Consider the following 20,871-nt stretch of genomic DNA (forward strand, 5'->3'; position numbering starts at 1 on the left):
CGTGGTCTCTCTCTCTCTCTCTCTCTCTCTCTCTCTCTCTCTCTCTCTCTCTCTCTCTCGCTCAAGCTCCTTTTCGTAGCCTCTTAGAGGGGTATCCTTCTACCTTCCTCTCTCTACCTCTCTCTCGCGGCCTCTCGGGGTCTCCTTGTGCTTCTCTAAACTACTCCGTATGCCTCAAATTTATAGCTAAATGAGAGAAGAAGGGTTGTGGCTGAGAAGAATAGCTCTTTGTAGAGGGAATCTTGGCGATCTAAAACGTCTAAAATGTAATCTGATGCTCAAATCACAATTTTGATAGATTTTTTCGCTTCGAAAGGGGGGGTAAAACCCTAAAACACTTGCTTAGAAATCTTCTAGATCGCTCCTTCTTCTCCCTGTTCGAAGTGCTATTTGGTGCCTATAAACTATGATTGCAATGTGCAGGATTTCGTCAATCATTCTTTTTTTGTATTAAATTTCCAAAACTAGATGAAATGACTACTTTCTTTTTTTACATGGCATCCTGTTCTAGAAATTTCCATAGGTTTTTAGGATATTTACAATAAATAATATAAAAAGTATGCTAATTTTATCCAAAAATGTAATATTTTTAGACCATCCATACTATACACATTAACATTAGTGACTAATATGGCTCATAACTCTCATTCATGTTGTAACTTATGTTATGGGTGGCTACAATCCTTGTCAACTCCGAAAAAAATATCGGGTTATGACTCGTGGCTTTTTTTAAATGAAATAAAAATTATTAGTTATTAACGTTAGTTAGTTTTTACTTTGGTTAGTAACCTTACTAACTTATTAATTGATTAACTAACTTTCAAACTAACCAATTGACTTTTAATTACATGGAAGTATTACACCCTTCTCCCCTTAGAGAAATCGAGATGTCCTCATCTCGAGAGAAACCGTGGGTATTGTTCATGAAGAGCATTCTCATCTATGCTTGTAGCATCTTCTTCAGGATAATCCTTCCATTCCTGAACAAGGTATTCTCTAAGGGTTCTGCTCCTCAAATTTCTTTCTCTTACATCAATTACTATGTCAAGTTGTAGCTCAAGGACTCCTTGGCTAGGTATTACAACTTGTTGATCATCAAGGATATGATTCGGGTTAGCTATGTATACTTTCAATAAGCTAATATGAAACACATTGTGGATTTTTATGTTCTTAGGGAGTTGTATCTTGTAAATGCTTGGTCCTAAGCACTTGAGAACCTTATAGGGTCCACAATATCTTGGACTTAGCTTCTTACATTTTCCTAAGGATAAAGAACTCTTCTTTGGATGGACACAGATGAAGACCATGTCTCCTTCTTTGAAGATTCGCTCTTGCCTTTTTAAATCAGCATACACCTTTTGTTGGTCCTTGGCAATTTGAATATCATGTCTGATAATCTTGATTTGATCATCCATTTCTTCTAGCATTTTTCTCAAAGCTTCTACCCTTAGAGTAGGATCGGAAAAATTAAGTGGCATACATAAATCTTGACCATATAGTGCCTGAAATGGAGTCATCTGAATACTTCAATGATAGGAGGCATTATAAGCAAATTCTACTAGGGGTAGGTATTGAATCCACCTCTTAGGTTCCTTGTTGCAATATGCGTGTAGAATATTCTCAATTACTTGATTAACTCGTTCTATTTGCCCCCATCAGTTTGTGGATGATAAGCAGTACTGAAACAAAGTTGGGATCCAATGGCTTTAAATAAACTCTTCCAGAAATGTGATGTGAAAAGAGAATCATGATCACTAATGATCCTTTTAGGTAACCCATGTGACCTAAAAATTTCTTTTACAAAAATTCTTGTAATATCTGAAGCTTTGTAATTGGTTTTTGTTGGAATAATATGAGCGACCTTTGTTAGCATGTCTACTATTACTATTATTGAGTTATATCCTCCTTGCATAGAAGGTAGCCCAACTACAAAGTCAATGCTAATAAATTTCCATTTCATCTGAGGAATGTCGTGGCTGGAGTTTTCTTGGTAACTTGACACGTTTAAATTTTACCCTTTGGAAATTTAGATCTTCAGTGACATACTTAAGTACATCGCCCTTGAGTTTTTGCCAGTAGTAGCTTTTTGTGACAACATTAAGAGTTTTTGCATATCCCGTGTGTCCTGAAAAAGGAGAATCATGTGCTTTCCAAAGTATCCTTCTCTTGAGAGTTTGACTTAAAGGAATGCATAGTCTCATTCTGAAATAAGCAAGTTCTTCGTCTTCATCTGTAGAGCATTCTTGATATTTAGTCTTGAGTTTGGGATCTTGTTCCTTATAGTGAACTTCCCAAAATAATTGTTGATAGTCTAGGTCCTTATTTGATTCATCCTTGGTCAACTCAATGATAGGATTAGTTGGCATTGATACCATTGTAGCTAGAGTTTCTGCCATGGATGGTTCTTCAGCGATAAGAGCATTAAGGAAGGCTTTACAACTAAGGATATCTAGTACTACATTTTCTTTACCGTCTGAACTTAATTTCAAAGTCATATTCTTACAGAATTTCGATCCATTGCTGTTGCCTCATATTAAGATCAAGCTGAGTAAAAATCCACTTAAGACTTTTATGATTTGTGATTAAGGAAAACTCATTTCCAAGCAAATAATGTCTCCATAATTTGAGAGCATAAATCACAGCTAACAACTCCAGGTCATGAGTAGCATATCTCTTTTCATGGGCTTTCAATTTTCTCGAGGAGTAAGCTATAGGATGACCTTCCTGCATTAGTACTATCCCAATGCAAGAGAGATGGCATTTGTGACAACTTCAAATTCCTTTCTTAAGTCAAGTAGCCTTAAAATAGGAGCAATTACCAAACTATGCTTTAGTTACTCAAAGGTAGATTGTTCAAGACGTCCAATTAATGGCAACTTGCTTTTTGAGTAGGTCTGTAAGAGATGCTACAATTTGGGCATATTTTCTTATGAATATTCTATATCATCCTATCAGACGACCTAGAAAACTTCTCACTTCATTGATAATGGTTAGGGGTGGCCAATCTTGAACATCTTTGACCTTGGTAGGAACTACTAATATACCTTCAACAGACACCATGAATCCCAAGTATTCAATCTTCCTTTTGAAGAAGCCACACTTCTTCTTCTTGGCATACATCTTGTGTGTTCTCATTGTCTCCAAGACAATGTGAAGATGTGGTTCACGATCTTCTTGCTTCTTAGAATAAGTTAGGATCTCATCAAAGAATACAAGAATAAAATCATCGAGATGAGATCTGAAATTGTCCTATATCAACGTGTTGAAGGTAGCTAGAGCATTTGTCAACCCAAATGACATCACAATGAATTTGAAATGATCGTATCTTGTGTTAAAGGCGGTTTTAGGAATATCTTCATCCTTTACTCTAATATGATAATATCCTAACCGAAGATCGATCTTAGAAAATATCATTGCTCCTTGTAGACGATCAAGAAGCTCGTCTATCCTTAGGATCGGGTACTTATTCTTTATTGTTACTCGATTTAGCCCTCGATAGTCAATACAAAGACGGAGAGTTCCATCTTTCTTCTTTTGGAATAATACTAGGACTCCCCATGGTGAACTACTTGGCCTTGTTCTAGCAATTGTTTGAGTTGCTCTTTAGTTTGATTGCTTCAGGAATAGACATTTTGTAAGGTCTTTTTGCTACTGAAGGAGCTTCTGGAACAAGTTTGATCTCATGATCAACTTCTCTTTCTGGGAGGTAACTCAGTTACCTCTTCAGGAAATATGTCGGCGTACTCTTTCAACCAGGATAGTTCTTCTTCTGTCTGACCATCTTGATTTACCTTGTTAAGCTTAATCAAGTAAACAAGTAATCCTTTCTTCAAGCCTTTCACAATTCGAGAAGCTTTTGCTAATTGAACTTTAGGTTTCCATGTTTCACCATGTGTAGTTGCTATCTCACAGTTCAAATCCTGAAATGTGACTTGACCTTTTCCACAATGGATATAAGCATCATTGGGAATCATCCAATCCATTCCTAGTAAACATTCATAATCTTCTAAGTTCATTACTCTGAATCTCGTACTTGAAAGGTTTTCTTCTAGATTAAACTCTACCTTGGCAGTTTGATGTGTAGAAAGTACTTCCTTTCCATTTGCTAATTCCACAAGCAGTTTTTATGCATTTAATGTACCTATTTCTAACTTCTTAGCACACTTGGGTGAAATTAATGAGTGTGTACTTCCGCAATCAATCAAAACTTTAAATAATTTACATCGATCACTAGCTGGTGCCTATATTACCGAATATTGATAATTTGGACCTTTCCTGCAGAATGTAGCATGAACAGTTGCTTTTTCGATATCTTCTTCCATAGTAGGGTCTTCCTTCCTATTAGTCTCTTTTAGGGTAATATTTGGTGTTCTTCCTTTTGCCATAGCTACTTGACCACGGCCTTGGGCAACTCTGCATTGACCTAAAAATTGGCATTGGTGATGGTTTCCACCAAGCTTTGGAAGCTTTGGACAATCTCTCCTGAAATGTCCTAGCTCATTGCAATGAAAGCACCTAATACCATCCTTGTTTCCCTGGGTAGGAAAAATTTTTTCACCTGCATTGGATTTTGCCTTTTTCTTTTGACCTTGGTAAAATTGGCCTTGGATTCTTTCTACTTGACCTTTGAATCCTCCTTTATTTGTTCTGGTTATTGTAGCTCCATAACTTATTATTGTTAGGCTTTAATTGTACTTCCTACACAATAGGAGTAGCTCAAATCAAAGCATCTTGGAGGTCTATTGGGCACATTGATTTCAAACGAGTGTTCAGAGGAGAATTTAGCCCATTATAAAACTTGGACACTTGTTGAACAGTATCCATGGGGGATGCATATTTAAAAAGAGAAAAAAACTTGGAGCAATACGCTTCCAGGGTCAATCCCATTTGCTTCAAATTAAAGAACTCATTCATCTTCTGGGTGTGATAAGCTGGAGGTAAATATCTTCCTCTTATAGCTTCTTTCAGTAATCCCAAGTAATGTTATTTTTAGGGACACCTTGATCTCGACACCACTGCTTCCACCAAAGTTGAGCTTTACCAATTAATTTTAGCATGGCTATCATGGCTTGGTTGGTTGGGACAGTTCCAGCAACAGTAAAATAATCTTACATGGATTCGATCCAAATTTCTACATTAGCTTCCACATTCTCGCCTTTTCCTTCAAATTCCAAAGGTTTGACTTGCTTCAAAAGATTTATTTTCTCTTGAGCTTCATTGGAAATTATTGTGGCTGCGAAATTATGGAAAGTTTTCAACAATTCCCAAGTTAAATTTTACGAATATTATATAGAATTAATATTATTGTTCGATACTCAAATTATTTATTACGCTTACATCATATTCTATACTAGCGTGTGCTTTGATACCAACTGTGAGATATCCGCCAGTGTCAATCCACACCACACCTTTTAGTAGTCCATCAATAGGTTTTCCAAAGATGATGCCGCCCGACACTCCCTTGGAACATCATTGGATTTGTCACTTAGGCCCTATTGAGTCTACTTCGCAACAACGGGAGAGCTCCGGCCATTGAACCCACTAGGATTGACTTGAATTTTTGAGTTCTTAAAATCAGACGAGTCTCCTAATAGCCAGCTAGCATAAGTAATTTCGAGTTCCCGCTTCTATAGGATTACTTGATTTGAAGCGGACTTGCAATTGCACTTGGTTCAAAGAGAATGGGAGATGGAGGGGAGTGCGGTGCGTTAACCCTCTTGCCTATAAGGAAAAATCCCATTTTCGCCCCCTAAAACAATGCAAGCCGGTTCTACCTAACAACTAGTTGGTCAATTTATCGTCTTTCTATTTCTATTATCGATATAGAAAAGCTCCCAGCTAATTGGGACCACCCTACCATTGAACAAACTTGTCAGGGGTTACGCCCACCCGCTTTCCTTTGATGAAAGAATTATCTTTTAATTACTTACATCACATTTATAGGAACATATACAACCAGCTTTCTTAATTAGTCTGTTAAATCACATGTTCCTTCATGTAATTTATCTCACAAATACACATACAATTCAAACAATCCTTGAATAAAACAAACTTCTTTATTATATTGGAGTTTATTACAATTTCCATCTTTTCAACCACCCTACCGAAGATACACCGAATTCCACGAGGGTATTCTTCCCCCACCAACATTCCACCCATGTAACTAGTATTAAGGGTTCTAGGATCCCATCCTAGGTCACGAAGGGGCTTGTCAAACTCTAGGAACAATGCAGGATTTATGGCTAGAGTCCCCCCTTAGCACCCACATTTCCTACTACCCGAGACTATCCCTACGGACAGACGTTTTGCTAATGGAGCCTGTCTAAGTCTCACGAAGCGATAACCATGATCCCCTTGGAGTAGGGTCTTGCAACTAGCTTGGGGGTAGCCTAGCACGATCCTTCCTTTTATCCTATTTGTCAATATTTTTAGTCAGAGATCTAAAGTCTAGCAAATAAAAACTGTGAAGAAGCTTGAGAGAGAGAGAGAAAGAGAAATAGAGAGCGAGAGAGAGAGAGGAGTTACCACGAGAGGCTGCGAGGGAGAGAGTTAGCTCAATTCCCCCTGTCTCGATCTTCGACTGAACCATCTTCTCTTACGCTCTCCTATCTCGAATTCATTCTTCCTTCTTTATCTCTCGAATCCACTTACAAAGGATGGCTCCAAAGCAACGAGGTGGAATGACCACGAGAACCACCGCAACTGGTCAAGGAATGGGTATTGCTAGAGATACGGGAGTGCCTAAGGTTACCGAGTTGCCACTACCAATGGAACATCAGGTGTGGCAAACGCAAGCACGAGCAAAGACAAAATTTCCAATGTCGTCATGCCAAACCAGGTTATTCATTACTAGGTTATCATTTTTTCACATAAAATAATTACGTAAAATATTAGCTCTATATTTTACACTTACACGATTTGATAGTTTCATCTAGAAAGCATACTAGTACATGCATAAACAATTAATCACTATGATTTGTAGTTAGACTAAGTGAGATTCTAAATCATGGAATCATGATGGAAAGAGTTACAAGAGGTTATTGCACATATGACTTTATGCGCACTCGAGATTAGTAAAATAACTCTATAATTATTATCAAATGTGACAAGGTTAAGTGTTGACTAACACTTAAAAAGTGAAACTCTATTTAAAGGATGTGCAAGTCATCTTGTTAAGTTATTGACACTATATATTTCTTTAAGGAATTTCACTTATGTTGGGTAAGATAGCCCAAATGGAAAATTCGTGCATTGCTTAACATGTTGTAAGAGATGTACTCAATACTTCTTTATGGGGAGGAGAATCCTCATTAGAATGCAAGGTTACATTAGGATAAGGTCTACCTTGGCTATGGGAGCTGTGAATTGCATTATGGTGTGATTGTCATTGCATCATTTGATATATCGTAGCCTGTTGGAGGGGTATCCTTCTACCTCTCTCTCTCTATCTCTCTCTCGCAGCCTCTCAAGGTCTCCTTGTGCTTCTCTAAACTGCTCCTCATGCCTCATATTTATAGCTAAATAAGAAAAAGAGAAGAATAGCTCTTTGTGGAGGGGATCTTAGTGATCTGAAACTTCTAAGATGCAATCTGATAGTTCCGTTGGCTCTGAAAGGGGGGATAGAATGCCAAGACACTTGGTTAGAAATATTCCAGATCACTCATTTTTCTCTATTCGAAAAGTGTTGTTTATTGCCTGTAAACTGCGATCACGACGCGCACGATTTTGCCTATCATTCTTTTTTGTATTAAATCTCCAAAACTAGCTAAAATGACCACTTAACACAATATTAGTGAGTTTGAGAGTCTCCCGATTCCCATTTGAAGAATACTAAAAAGGACCATTAGTCTTACTTTTTTTACATGGCATCCTGTTCTAAAAATTTACATAGCTTTTTAGGATATTTACAATAAATAATATCAAAAATACAAAAAAATACTAATTTTATTCAAAAATCTAATATTTTTGGACCATCCATACTATACACATTAACATTAGTGACTAATACGGCTCATAACTCTCATTTACCTTGTAACTTCCATGATGGGTGGCTACAATCCTTGTTAATTCGAAAAAAATATTGAGTTAGACTCTCAATTTTTTAATTTTTTAATTAAATAAAAATTGTTAGTTATTAACGTTAGTTAGTAACCTTACTAACTTATTAATTGACTAACTAACTTTTGAACAAACCAACTGACTTTTAATTATGTGGAAGTATTACACCGCTCTATAAATGGCTCTCACATGCTCAAGCTCACTAACGGAACTCACAAGACCAACCTCCAACCATGAGCGACTACCAATAGACTAGGAACTCTCTCTCTAAACCTTGACACAATGTGTTGTAGTCCAATCTCCTAACTCCCTACCCCGAACTCCAAGTAGGAGTGCCCAAACTAAAGGTGTCTAGTACACCACACAAACATCACAAAGACACCTTCTCGACTGATTTCCATGGCCCCTAAATATGAGCAATCTATGCAATTAGTAGGGATTTGACTTGTTGGTTCTTATATTTTAGCACAAATTTAACATACTCTCCACTTGTCCTCAAAAAATCCCTTTGAATCCTCTCGAGACTAATTAGCTTGGATCTCCTCACCCACTTGGTTAATATAAGAACCAATTGCTATGCAATGATATATGCATAGAAATGCTTCAATGCATAATGTTCATGAGGGTATCTAAGCATTTTTAATGTGAGAAAACAAGAAGTGGATGCAACAAATAAGCCTTTATATCATTTCATCACTTTCAACTGTGTGTTGCATCAATGTTGTATACATTCCGAAAGCATCGAGTGTTCCTTACTTATGCTACTTTTGGATACATATTTCACACATAATCACCCTACATATGATACACAAACAAGAAAACAACATTCACATCATTCATCATTAAAATTTAACATGCTCTTTCATTTAGATTACTATGCATGGCACTAGGGCCAAACCTTGTGCTAGTAAACTGCATGTTTTGCGCTTAGAAACCTTACTTTTTTAAAAATGTGAAAAAAAGTGTGATATTTTTACATTTCCAAGTTATTACATCATTCTTAGCGTTTTTCTATTTATTGGTATTTTTCTTTATTTTTTCTAATTTCTAATCATTTTATCTATAGAAAATGAAAAAAAATTAGAATAACCAATGTTAAGTACTAATAATTATCTTCATGCCTTTCTTTATATGACTTTAAAAGAGTTGTTCAATTGGATTTTATTTGCTATAAAAACTAGGTCACTTACTCGATGGCCACCCATATAATGTGACTCAAATGAGACGCCGAGTGGTTCCCAAGGTCATTAATGCTTACCATAGTTGCTAATGCACTTGAGGATTCCTCCATAGAAACCAAAAATATACCATAAACTATTTCTTTCATAAAACTCTCACTTCTCCCTCTCTTTCACCGCTCCCTCTTATCTGATAAGAATAGCCATTATGTAAGAGGAAAGGAAGGAGAAAGAAATACTACTTTGAGAGAGGAGAGAGAAAGACTAGAAAATTAATATTTCCATTTCTTCAAATCAATCCATGAAATTTATATGAGCACATAGAGGAGAGCAAAGAGGCTTTGTTTCTCATGTTAATCGTGAAGAAGGTTGAGCGGGCTACGCACAATGTGATCAATGAAAGCATGAAAATGTGGCACCCACTTTTCTTACTCTCTATTCTTCTCTCTCCAAAATTCTTGCATTAAAAATTTCATACATTAAGTGTCCCTTCAGCCTTTGGCCCATATCCTATTAAAATTGGTCCACAATCCTTCAAATCTTGACTAATTTTTTGTCTCCTTGATAACCCGAACCATATTCCTCCACAAATTAAGGTCGCATGGCCTCAAATTCTATCACAAATACTTGGAATTAATGCCCAAGTGATGGCTAGATACTTCTTCATTATTTGTAGACTTAACTTTGTGCTTTCCTATGTCTCAAACTTCAAAATGCTCTGTCTCTTGCGCCTTGACCGCTTTGCACCACATATCACTTTGGAGTCTAAAATATTTACTTTTACTCACAAATGCCTTGTGAATCTACCTAAAATTTTTCAAAATCCCGACAAGCATGCCTGAAAATCAACCTCTCATACAACTACTAGATATCCTTATTTTTAGCTATGATACATCTTATCCAGCATACTAATGACGTTTGTAGAATCTTCTTCAAGTGCAATTTCAGCCCAATGACAACTCTTTTTCCTTTCTCTTCATCAATAACACCACTACAAGAAAATAGAATGAAAATTTTCTAACTAAGTAATACCTAAGTATTCACATGCACTCACATAATATTTGTACCACAATCTATGCCTAGTCTAGATTCTCAACTAGGGACAACACTTCAAGTTTGCTTAGATTTCGTCGACCCATCTCCCAAACTAACAAAATATATATTGTGCATGATAAGAAGATTAGTACTTTCTCCTAAGAAATGACTATACAATAGATTTTTTAATGCAAGGTACTAAAAATTCCAAGGATTAATGTGCCATTAGCTCTCCTCAAGTTCTTCCATCCTCAATCTAATACGTCTACCCTTCATTCCACCATTGAAACTTACCACCAGGAGACCATTGAAACCCACCAAGAGAATCCCAAAGAATATCATCAACTTCAACAACAACCAAGTCAACTACCACCACTCCAACCACAACTTACCTTACAACAAGAAGATTCTACACCATCAACAACCTAGAGAGCTCCTCCAAGAACAGCATATGATGGTTCCTAGCATCCATGTCTTGGGTGTAAGCTAAAGCATGCCACCTACGATAGAGAGTATCATGGGACTACTACTCATCGAGGAGGGAAATAATGTTAACTATAAAAGTAAACAACATCCAAGTACAAGCAACAACAAAGAAGGAGCTTAATTTTTTAAATTATTCTTCAAATTATTAGCCACAACATAATGTGTATGAAGCACTTGCATCTTTGAATTGCCAAAAGATTCCAACAATTGCATTAATTTATCCCGTGCAAGTTACAATGATAGCATAGACTTGCGAGGAAAAACCACAAAGGTTCTAGTTCATTCTCACCATAGGAAGAGCATGCAATAAGAGATAAGCGGTCTTGAGGCCCAAAAGTAGGTTGGATGCCCAAGAGGGATAGGGAAATCCTAACCCTAAAAATTACATATAAAAAGGATAAAAATGAATAAAGCAAGCCATTAATGTGTATAGAAACTTTGTGCACTTACCTTGTTACTTTCTTGAGAGTGAGAGTGAGAGAGATTGAGAGTAAGAGAGTGAGCGAGTAAGGGTGAGGGACCAAGAGGGTGGAGCTTTTCTCACCTGCTCTCCAAGCACTCTCTCTTGCCATGCCCATGCTTCTCTTTTGCATGTGGAGGTCGTAGAGTGTTGAGAACCAAAGAAGCACTCACTTGGATTGTGAAGTGTGCAAAGTACATCCTTTATGGGATTGAAAAAAGGCCATGCCGCTCAATCACTACAAGCAAATGTTAGCATTCGTGTGGGCAAGAGGTTATATGAGAGGTAGTCGTTGATTTTTGTGCATCAAAACTCTTGAAAGAATAAGAGTGTGTCCAATGGCCCGAATACATTGAGCACGCATAGCATAACATCTACCTTTGATCAAATGGAGTGAATTTTTAGAGATCATCAACAATATATTCGTACTTTCTTTGATGATATTCTTATTTTTAGCACAAGAATGAAAATGAATATAGTTTGCACACCTGGATATTATTCTACAACTACTCCAATACGATGAACTCTTCATAAATGTTAAAAATAGTGAAACTTTTATGCATAAAATAAATTATCTTGGGTATGCCATTTGTTTTAAAGAGATTCAGAGGGATCCTAAAACGGTCAAGATAATTCAAGAATGGCCTAATCTTCATGATGTACACAAGATGTGATCTTTTCTTAACTTATATTTCTATTAGTGCTATGTCATCAAGCATTTTGTACATATGGATTGTCCTCTTATGACCTTAAGACTCAAAAGAATTTGTGAGAGAAATGTGGAAGATGAAAATTTTCTTATCTATGTTTCATTTTCAAATTATGTATATTCATGGAAACATAATATACTTTATGATGAACTTTCTGTAGTACCTCACATTGCAACTTTTACAATGGCTTATCATGAAGATTTGCAAGTGATAAATAATATTTATGACCAAGTTGCTGATTTTGTAGCACTTTGGATAAATTTATAGTAAAAGAAGATTCTCATCTGAATTATTTCATCAAAGATGGTTACCTTGTTATGAATAATCACATTTGTATCACTCTTCATGTTTGATAGGAATTTCTTAAAGAAAGTCACAAATCTCCTTATGCAAGATATAGAGGAATGACAACCATTAAAAACATGGTATAGTAGAGAGTAACAACAAATATGGGAATAACAAAAACTACTTTAATTCCAAACAAATTGATACAAAGATGGCTTTGTCTACTTGTGTACTTTTAATGTGAAGCTTTAATGGCGATCGAAACAAATGATAGGTAAAGAGCTTAAGGCTAGCTAACAAAACTCTAACTAGGTGAAAGATAGATTTTCAAATGGCTTTGGAGGGGTCTTTTGTTTATAATTGGAGAATGTAGTCTGATCTATCCATCTCACTATATAATGAACCTTTGCTACTTGGCCAATGAATACTCCAAGGAATATTTCTTTTATCGTCAAGTTGGGAACTATCCTAAGACCCCCATTGTGGGGGTCACTAGTCCCCTAAAGAATCTAATGGCTACTTCCACAGCCCTTGGATCCAAAATGGGAGTCCCTAATAACTTCCGCACCTTGTAACTCCATGTAGTGTGCCTCAAGTTACTACCAGCATAAATACTCTATTTAAACCAAAGGCTAGATCCATAAAGATTACCTTTTTGCCATCTGATCACATAGATCTCATCTAATATACAAGTCAAGATCCATTGAGCTCTCACATGGCTTTTCTCGTAATAGGGACCTTGCAACTCAGATCACCATGGATCATTGGTGGAACCTTACGAGGATGGGGAGTTAATCATATCTAATACTCCCACTCAAGGTCTATTCGCAAAGGTGAACTACATCCTTGGCCCAATGTCGTCTCTAAAGATAAACTTGAAGCAGATCCTTCACAAGATCTTTGATTAAGATATTTGCTTTATTCTCCTTCATTGGAGAGCAAACAAGCTCTACTGTCCCATCATCCTTCAAGTCATACACATAGAGTATACATAGTAATACTTGATTTCAATATGTTTGGTGCATGTATGGAACACTGGATTTTTGGCAATGATGATGCAACTCTAATGATCACATCTTAGTACGATTGGATCTTCATCTTGCACTCATTTATACTATAGGATCCTCCCTAACCATATCGCTTCACATACAACCAAAAAAAAAAAAAAACCTTGTACTCTACTTCAATATAAGATAATGCCACTATTAGTTACTCATTGATCCAAGAGAAGAATCCTGAACCCTAAGAGAAACAATATCTAGAAATTGATTCCCTAGAATCATTGTCACCTGCCTAGTCCAAGTCACATTTTTCCACAAGAGAACTTCCAAAATTATATGTGATACCATAGTAAAGAGTTCCCTTCAAGTATCTAAGCATTCACATCCCTAGTTTTCAATAGCTTTCTCGTGGCTTGTTTGAGAATCGACTCAAATCACCAACAACAAAACTAATATCTAGCATGGTGTTACACAAGTAGATGAGATTGCAGACCAACCTCCTATATCTCCCAATGTTTGCTAATGCCAATGTATCCTCAATGAGTAACTTTACATTAACCTCTGTAAGTGTAGCTATCCCCTTACACTTAGTCATGCCAAATGCTTTCAAGGTCTCCCAAGTATACTTTTTTTGAGAGATGAAGATTTTGCTAGACTTCAATCTTCAAAAAGTAGTGTAGCAAGTCCAAGTCTTATCACTTCAAACTCAAAGCTCAAAGCCTTTTAAGTTTAATGGATCATATCATTATAGTCACTTGTAATAAGAAGATCATCCATATATAGGACAATCACTACAAACTTTTCACCATCCCTGATTCACATCTGAGGCAAATCTATTGAAGTTTAATCCTAAAACAAATTGATCCATTTGTTGATACTATGTTATTTATGCATACATAGGATGACTTAGTATATATCTTATTTGTCAACATTTATGTGTATGGTACATCCCATGATAGGAAATCCTAGGTATGCCTATGTGAATCCCTTACATACAACTAGGGAATTCCATTCCCCACATCTTATACTACGAAATTATAGGTTACAAATAATAGTGGCACCACTTCTTCCAAATCATAGGACACCTAGAAAGGTAAAGCCTTGCTACACATCCTTCATTAACTAATTTGAACTACATCTCTTGAAATGGTCTCGAGCGGGTCAATTTGCTACCTTAGTTGTACTCTCTAATAATAAGATCTAGATTATGCACTTGCGAATGACTAGAGTCCTCTTCCATTCATAATCATGTGTCAATGTCGGTGTAGACCAAGAGAGAATAATGTGCAAGCAACTTGGAGTAGACCAAGAGAGTCCAACAAATCTAGTGTCCCAACAATCTTGTATGACTTCTAAAGCGAAATTGCTTCCATATGGGACAAGAAAAGAAAGGAGAAAAATAGGACTATTTTTTAATAATGCAAGATTGTATTAAGATTGTAAATGGATAATTATAGCATCAAAGGATGTGTCATGGCTATACCAGGATAGCTAACTTTTTGCAAAACAAATTAACCACCCAATGATTCTTCCTAGTCATAGACAGTGTTGTCAGTATTTGTTGCTTGAGGTCAACTATAAGTTCTATTTTGGCAAGGAACTTGATCCTAAAGAAAATAACATCATTTTGCTTGAGCTAAATGAGCCTAAGGGTTGCAATACTAGCAAGGGAGATGATCCTCCAGTTGGCATCATCTAACTACCCTCGATCTACAAAAAAACCGTGGTAAAGACAAGGTGTGCCTTCAAATTGGCCTTTTCCAACCATCTTTTAAGGGTTTTCCCAAGGGGGACAACTTGTAGGCAATCCCAAAACAATGTCTCTGTTCATCCTCAGCTTCCACATTGTGGGCACAATGGAGAGATGGGGGCATCCTCCTAGCTAAATGGGATCTCAAGGGGAGTTTCTTCACAACCAGCCTGCATCTAAAAAAATTTAGGCGATCAATCAGCCTGTGCTTTGCCAAGCTTTGCTGCTGGCCAGCGCCTAAATTCACGTATTGTTAACTCTTATTGATTTCCTTGATAGAAATACTAATTATGTTTTTGGTGATGACATCATCCTTAAATATTCCTATTTACTTTCAGATTTATTGCAAATACTTTTGATCTTGTAGTGTATGCTTTGAGAATTCTATGATTGATTCATCTCAAGAAAGGATGAGATCTTCTACCAACCCTTGAACAGACACGGATTATGTAGAATGAAAACCTACTTAGAAAACAAATTGCTGGTTAGATCAAAGGAGTGAGTTTCGTGAAAAACCACCAGTGAGATTGCATGTGGACTAGTGTTCACGAAAATAACCTTATAATTTATTAAGGTTGAAGGTTTTTGTATAAGGGCCCCCAAAAAATGTTTTCCGCCAAGATTGATGCAGAGACCCAGGTTACAGACTTTACCATCGACGGATACACGCGAGTACGAAGAAAGAAGGAAAAAGGCTCACGATGATGCTTCTGTTGATGACTTGACATCAAGGAAAGCTTCCAATGCATTCACGAGGCGAGGCGGCCACCTTCGAGTGTTTCGGACCCAGTCACGATCCCTGTATCTTCCATCCTGCCATGCCACAGTCATTCACACAAGAAGCTGGGCATCATTGGTATGATACTATATGTGCCTCGGCCACTCGTATTGAGACAATCAGGTGCAACCCTTGAAAGGCCAGCTTACAACTTGAGCTCTTTGTATCAACATGCCCCACGTGTCTATCTGAAAAAAATGACTGAGTTATACCTGCAGGCGCGCCCAATTGCTCTCGGCTTCTGCTGTCAGCCCTTCAGTATACAATGAGACCGCCAGGGCTGCTCTCATGTCTGGAAACTGCAGAGAGGATGCACAGTAGTTGCACAGTACGCATCAAGTGAGAAAGCACGGTAGAAGACACGACTATGGCATAGTAGTAAATAGTGATGTTCATGCGGGATTGGAAAAGTACTCTCATGATCCTACATGCTTAACCAAAGACATGCCCATGTTGAAACAGTGCTTTTGCTCCCAAAGTACGACCCCGTATAACTAAGAAAGTACTCGTGATTCTGGCACGCTTTAACCCAATTCACATCCCCCTCCCCCCCCCAAAAAAGAAAGAAAAAAACTCGTCAGGGTCAGAACTGGACTCATGCACACGAGATTGTGGGCACAATTTCCCCCAGCACCATAGGGAAGGACAAGCATGAACATCGACCACCGGCAGCTCAATATGAGGCCAGTCCACACCACAAAAACAGTCTTGACTATTTGTAGGCAGCCATGGACAACAAAACTCAAGCAGACACCAGATGCATCATGCTCAGTGACACTGACATGTGCACATGCTATGTAATGTAAAGCATCAACTTTCAAGCCACGGAACACTCACACAAGCACCACTGCAGTAACGACTGCCCCAATTGCAGCCATGTGTCAAGGTCAGCAAAAGCAAGGAACGGTGGCACAAGTACCACTGCAGTAACAACTGTCCCAATTGCAGCCATGTGTCAAGGTCAGCAAAATCAAGAAACAAACAGACGCACCAGCTCAAACAATCAAGATTGTAACAACATCCAAAGGATGATAGTAGCCAAACGCACAACAAGGATCAGTAACCTGCAATATACACATACAAGAGTGCACAGCCAAACGCACAAGGATCAGTAAAACACACCCAACTGATGATGCAGCCAAATGCAATAACCCACATTAAAAACAAAGCAAATAAACACAATATCATAAGAAAAGCTCTATAAAAAAATCGAGGCACTTGATACCATATTAGAAGTGTAATCAATACACAACAGGCTATTAAAAGAGACAGTATCACACAAACTGAAATGCAAAATACAATAATACATGGAAAACACAATAGTATATGGAAACACACATCCGCTATGAGAATCAAGGGTCTAATGATAGAGCACCATCTCACACAGTCCATACACTCGCATCCTCCCTCCACACCAAAAAACTGCAAGTAGAATTGAATACATGTAGGCATGCACCCTCCTTTTATGGGCAAAGGTGGGACAACTTACAAGAAGGGCAGCCACCAAATTAATAACTTATAAAGAAGGCAACCACAAATTGGCCTTGCATGCCTATGAACCTGTAATGTAATCACTTCCAGCACATCCACTGCACATTTCATACATTGTTCTTTGATTGATCCCCTAGACTCTAGAACCTTCTTAGCCTTAGCTACAAGAGCCTTGGGAAGCAAAATGGTGCCAATAGTCATTTCCAAAACCATAATTAAATAAATTGAGTCAATGGAAAAACATGAAGAGTGTGGAACTATCAACATGACCAAGTACAACCATATACTGATTGTTGAACCATGAAAAAAATATGGATAGAAAATATGAAGTCCCAGAATTAGCATGTTTGTGCACTCTCTATATTGTCCACAAGGCCCTAAGTATCAATCACTCACCCACTTCTCTTTCGTGTGAATCAATTGTATTATAATATGCCAACATACAAAGAGGCCCATGTTCTGAACATAGCCTGTACCAAAGACATTGATCCTGATCGATATCATGGAGTCTTAAGTACAGTCATATAAAAACTACTGTTGAATCTCTAAAAGAAGGTTTAAAATTCAATAGAAAAGTCATCAAAGACCATAATATGGTTGTGAGATATCCAAATGGACCAAAGAGCCGAGAAATTGACCCAAGCACAGAATCAGAAGAGCTCCACAAAACTAGAGGCAAGATCCCAAACATCCAGAAGTTTTTGCTACAAGTATGGGAAGAGAATTAGCTCTCAAATATGCCATCAATCTATTCACAAATCTACGGGCTGAAGAGCAAAACCATAAAATGTGAGAGACTATTTCCATAGGTGATAGCAACAACAACAAGCTAGACTCAATGCCTTTCCTTGCAAGAAGTTCCCTAGAGTGTGGCACACCCACCAAACATCTCCATAAGAAATGTATAGATTTGAGTGGAGGTTTACATTTCCATATGCTTCTTAGGATTTTTGCCACCAATGTATGGACTTCACTAAATGCTAGAGATTATTACTATTACATCCTTGGACATCTAGATGGGCGCTAGCAACACTGGTCACAATGGTTATACCATGACCTAATGTAAATACACTACAAATACTTTAGGGTTAGAGCAATCAAGCCCTAGTTGTAGGACTCAAGGCCTTGTTGTGCATATCATCATGTGATGACCACTCTTGGACTCTTGGCCCGTAGGCTGATGCGTCCACACACTTCAATGGTGTGGGCTAGTGGTATGGGACACTAGCCCTAAGGATGTGGTCGTAGGTACACTGCTAGTTCCTAAGCTTGGGGTGAGCCCATTTGGCTTATGGGTATGGTTTGTATTCTTTGCCGTGGGTATGGTTTGTGTCATGTACATTCCCTTTATGTCCTTGCCATGGGTATGGTATAAATAATACTATTGAGGATGACACATATGAAGATGGCTGAACGAGTGTGTGATAAATTCACATGCATTCATGCCTTATGCTTCAGATTTCTGAACGTAGGCTGATATATGGAACTACCACAAAACATTTACACTACAATGCTACATTTGTGCAGATGCACATTTAGACAAAGCACTATCAACAGCCCAAGCTTATATACAAAGGTGAATGCATTTAACTTTGAGTGTATTATTTGTTATCTTTCCAATAAACTGATATTGACCTCCGGATATTTTCGAAGAAGAGCCCGAAATTGTTTCACAGCTTCATTCTCTCTGCCAACCTGGTAAAGAGCCTGGCAATATCAATAACACAAATGATTTAGCATCTTAGTTTAAAAAAGAAATTGTCAGGAGTTTATGAGCAGGTCAAAGTATGTCTATGATGGGAAAGGAAGACATCTACGCAATGTGTGCGTGAAAGAGAGAAGAAACTCATATAAATGCCCTGAAAACAACAGGTCTGTGATACCATAAATGACAGTAGATGGAACAAATGGTGACAGTAACTACTTTTCTTCTAAGCTAGTAGCAAGCAAGAAGTATCATCTATGCAACACATGTATCAAACAATTGTCAACTAAGCTTTGCCTATCATCATGGGCCAAAGCAAAAATGTCATGAATTTGATGGCTGTGTTGCAAAGGCTAACATCAGGTTTATGATTGCTGTCTCGGAATTTCTGCCCATTTTGTTTCAGGTGCCTGATTTTTGTCAATACATGTTAGGCTAGACAGGGCAGCCCCCCATGCCAACAAATACGACAAGGCACTCCCAGATGCTATTTATATAGAGGCAAAACTCGTTATTGCTGTATTGAGTGCACTGGTTCTATGGATGCAAACAAAGCCTAATGTATCAGGTTGCACATTTCATCATAATCATAGTAACCAAAAAATGTGTTTTGTCCTGGCGAAATGCGAAACCCTGAAACACGCAAAACGTTTCTTTCGTTTTGCAAAACAGGGTCGTGAAACCTAAAAAATTTTGTGAAACAAAATTTTTTAAAAATGCTTTCCGTTATTAAAAAGAACATGGGGGACTGTTTTTCTTTTGCAATTCGCATATTTTCTATCCTCCTTGCGTGCCCAATTACCTCCTCCATCTTTTCATACTCTGTTTCATTTTGCGAAACGATAAGGTTTTTTAAGAAGTTTCTTTTATTAAAAGAACATGGGGGCAGTTTTTCCACTACAACCCACATTTTTTCTATGTCCTCCTTGCACATCCTGTCACCTCCTCCTCCATCTCTTCCTACTCCACCTCATCCTCCTTGATCTCCACCAATCTCTTTCCTTTCTTTGTCCTCTGCCTCTTCCACATACTCCACCTTCCCCTCTACCTTGGGCCTCTCACCTCAAGTGAAAATGCCTCCTCACAGGGTTTTCACTCATGGACATCAATTTCTACTTTCACTTTACATTATGTATTATATGTATGTTGTACCCTATAAATTTTGATTTGTGATTCATGAATGCTAATTTCTAATCAGTAGGTGAAATGGATGTTTTGCTTTTAGGCTTTTGACTTTTGACTCTAGGATCTAGGTGAAATGAACATTTTCATTTTATGGATATATTTTCTTCCTCTAATAAAACTATATATGGATCCATTATTCTTTCTCTAATATTACTAATTTATAATGTTTTTAATTACTATAAATAATATTTTTCAAAACCTCAAAACCTCAAGGTAGCTAGCGAAACGAAACCCAAAACAAAACATCGAAACACAAAACAGGACGAAACGTTTCTGGTGACTATGATCATAATGCCTACCAGCATTCATGGGCATATGTAGACTACTGGTCTCCGTCTCATGCAGATTGGTATGATGATTCCAATTTGCAAGTTGTAGATTGATAATCCACAAACATTGCAAGGTCATGCTCCACCATGATCAGGCCTAAGCTCCCACATCTGAGACTTCCCTACATCATAAATCAACAGTGCATCCATTGCATGACAATTTTCATGTAAACATAAACATTGCAAGGTTTCACTTTGTGCAGTGCAAGATTTCACTTTGTGCAGTGCATGCAGACAGTCGTAATGGCAAAGTAGCAAGGGTGCCCTGTTGCCCCAGTTGGGGAATGGTTCCATGCTTTCCCTTAGCCCACCACATTCCCCTTTCGCTGATTCCTCACAAAACTTCAACTACGAACTTATGGAATCAAGAGTACTGCAAGAAGATCGGAGGACAGAAGAACTACACAATAAATTAATCGG

The 20,871-nt window shown here is 37.6% G+C and overlaps 1 protein-coding gene across 1 annotated transcript in view; it reads right to left on the bottom strand.

Annotated features, from left to right (window-relative positions):
- Positions 1-15,458: 15,458 nt before the first annotated feature.
- The window catches only part of LOC148025406 (uncharacterized), a 47,673-nt gene continuing 42,260 nt past the window's right edge, over positions 15,459-20,871 (bottom strand). Inside the window, exons 7-9 of the mRNA XM_087692526.1 lie at positions 18,868-18,939; positions 15,954-16,040; positions 15,459-15,776 (exon numbers count right to left, since the gene is read on the bottom strand). Coding sequence (XP_087548652.1) covers positions 15,660-15,776; positions 15,954-16,040; positions 18,868-18,939 — 276 coding nt within the window. The 3' untranslated portion in view covers positions 15,459-15,659. The remainder of the gene's footprint in view (positions 15,777-15,953; positions 16,041-18,867; positions 18,940-20,871) is intronic.

Source organism: Lygodium microphyllum, chromosome 14, assembly GCF_053477565.2.
Source record: "Lygodium microphyllum isolate KBCC chromosome 14, Lygodium_microphyllum_v1.1.10, whole genome shotgun sequence".
Lineage (NCBI taxonomy): Eukaryota > Viridiplantae > Streptophyta > Polypodiopsida > Schizaeales > Lygodiaceae > Lygodium > Lygodium microphyllum.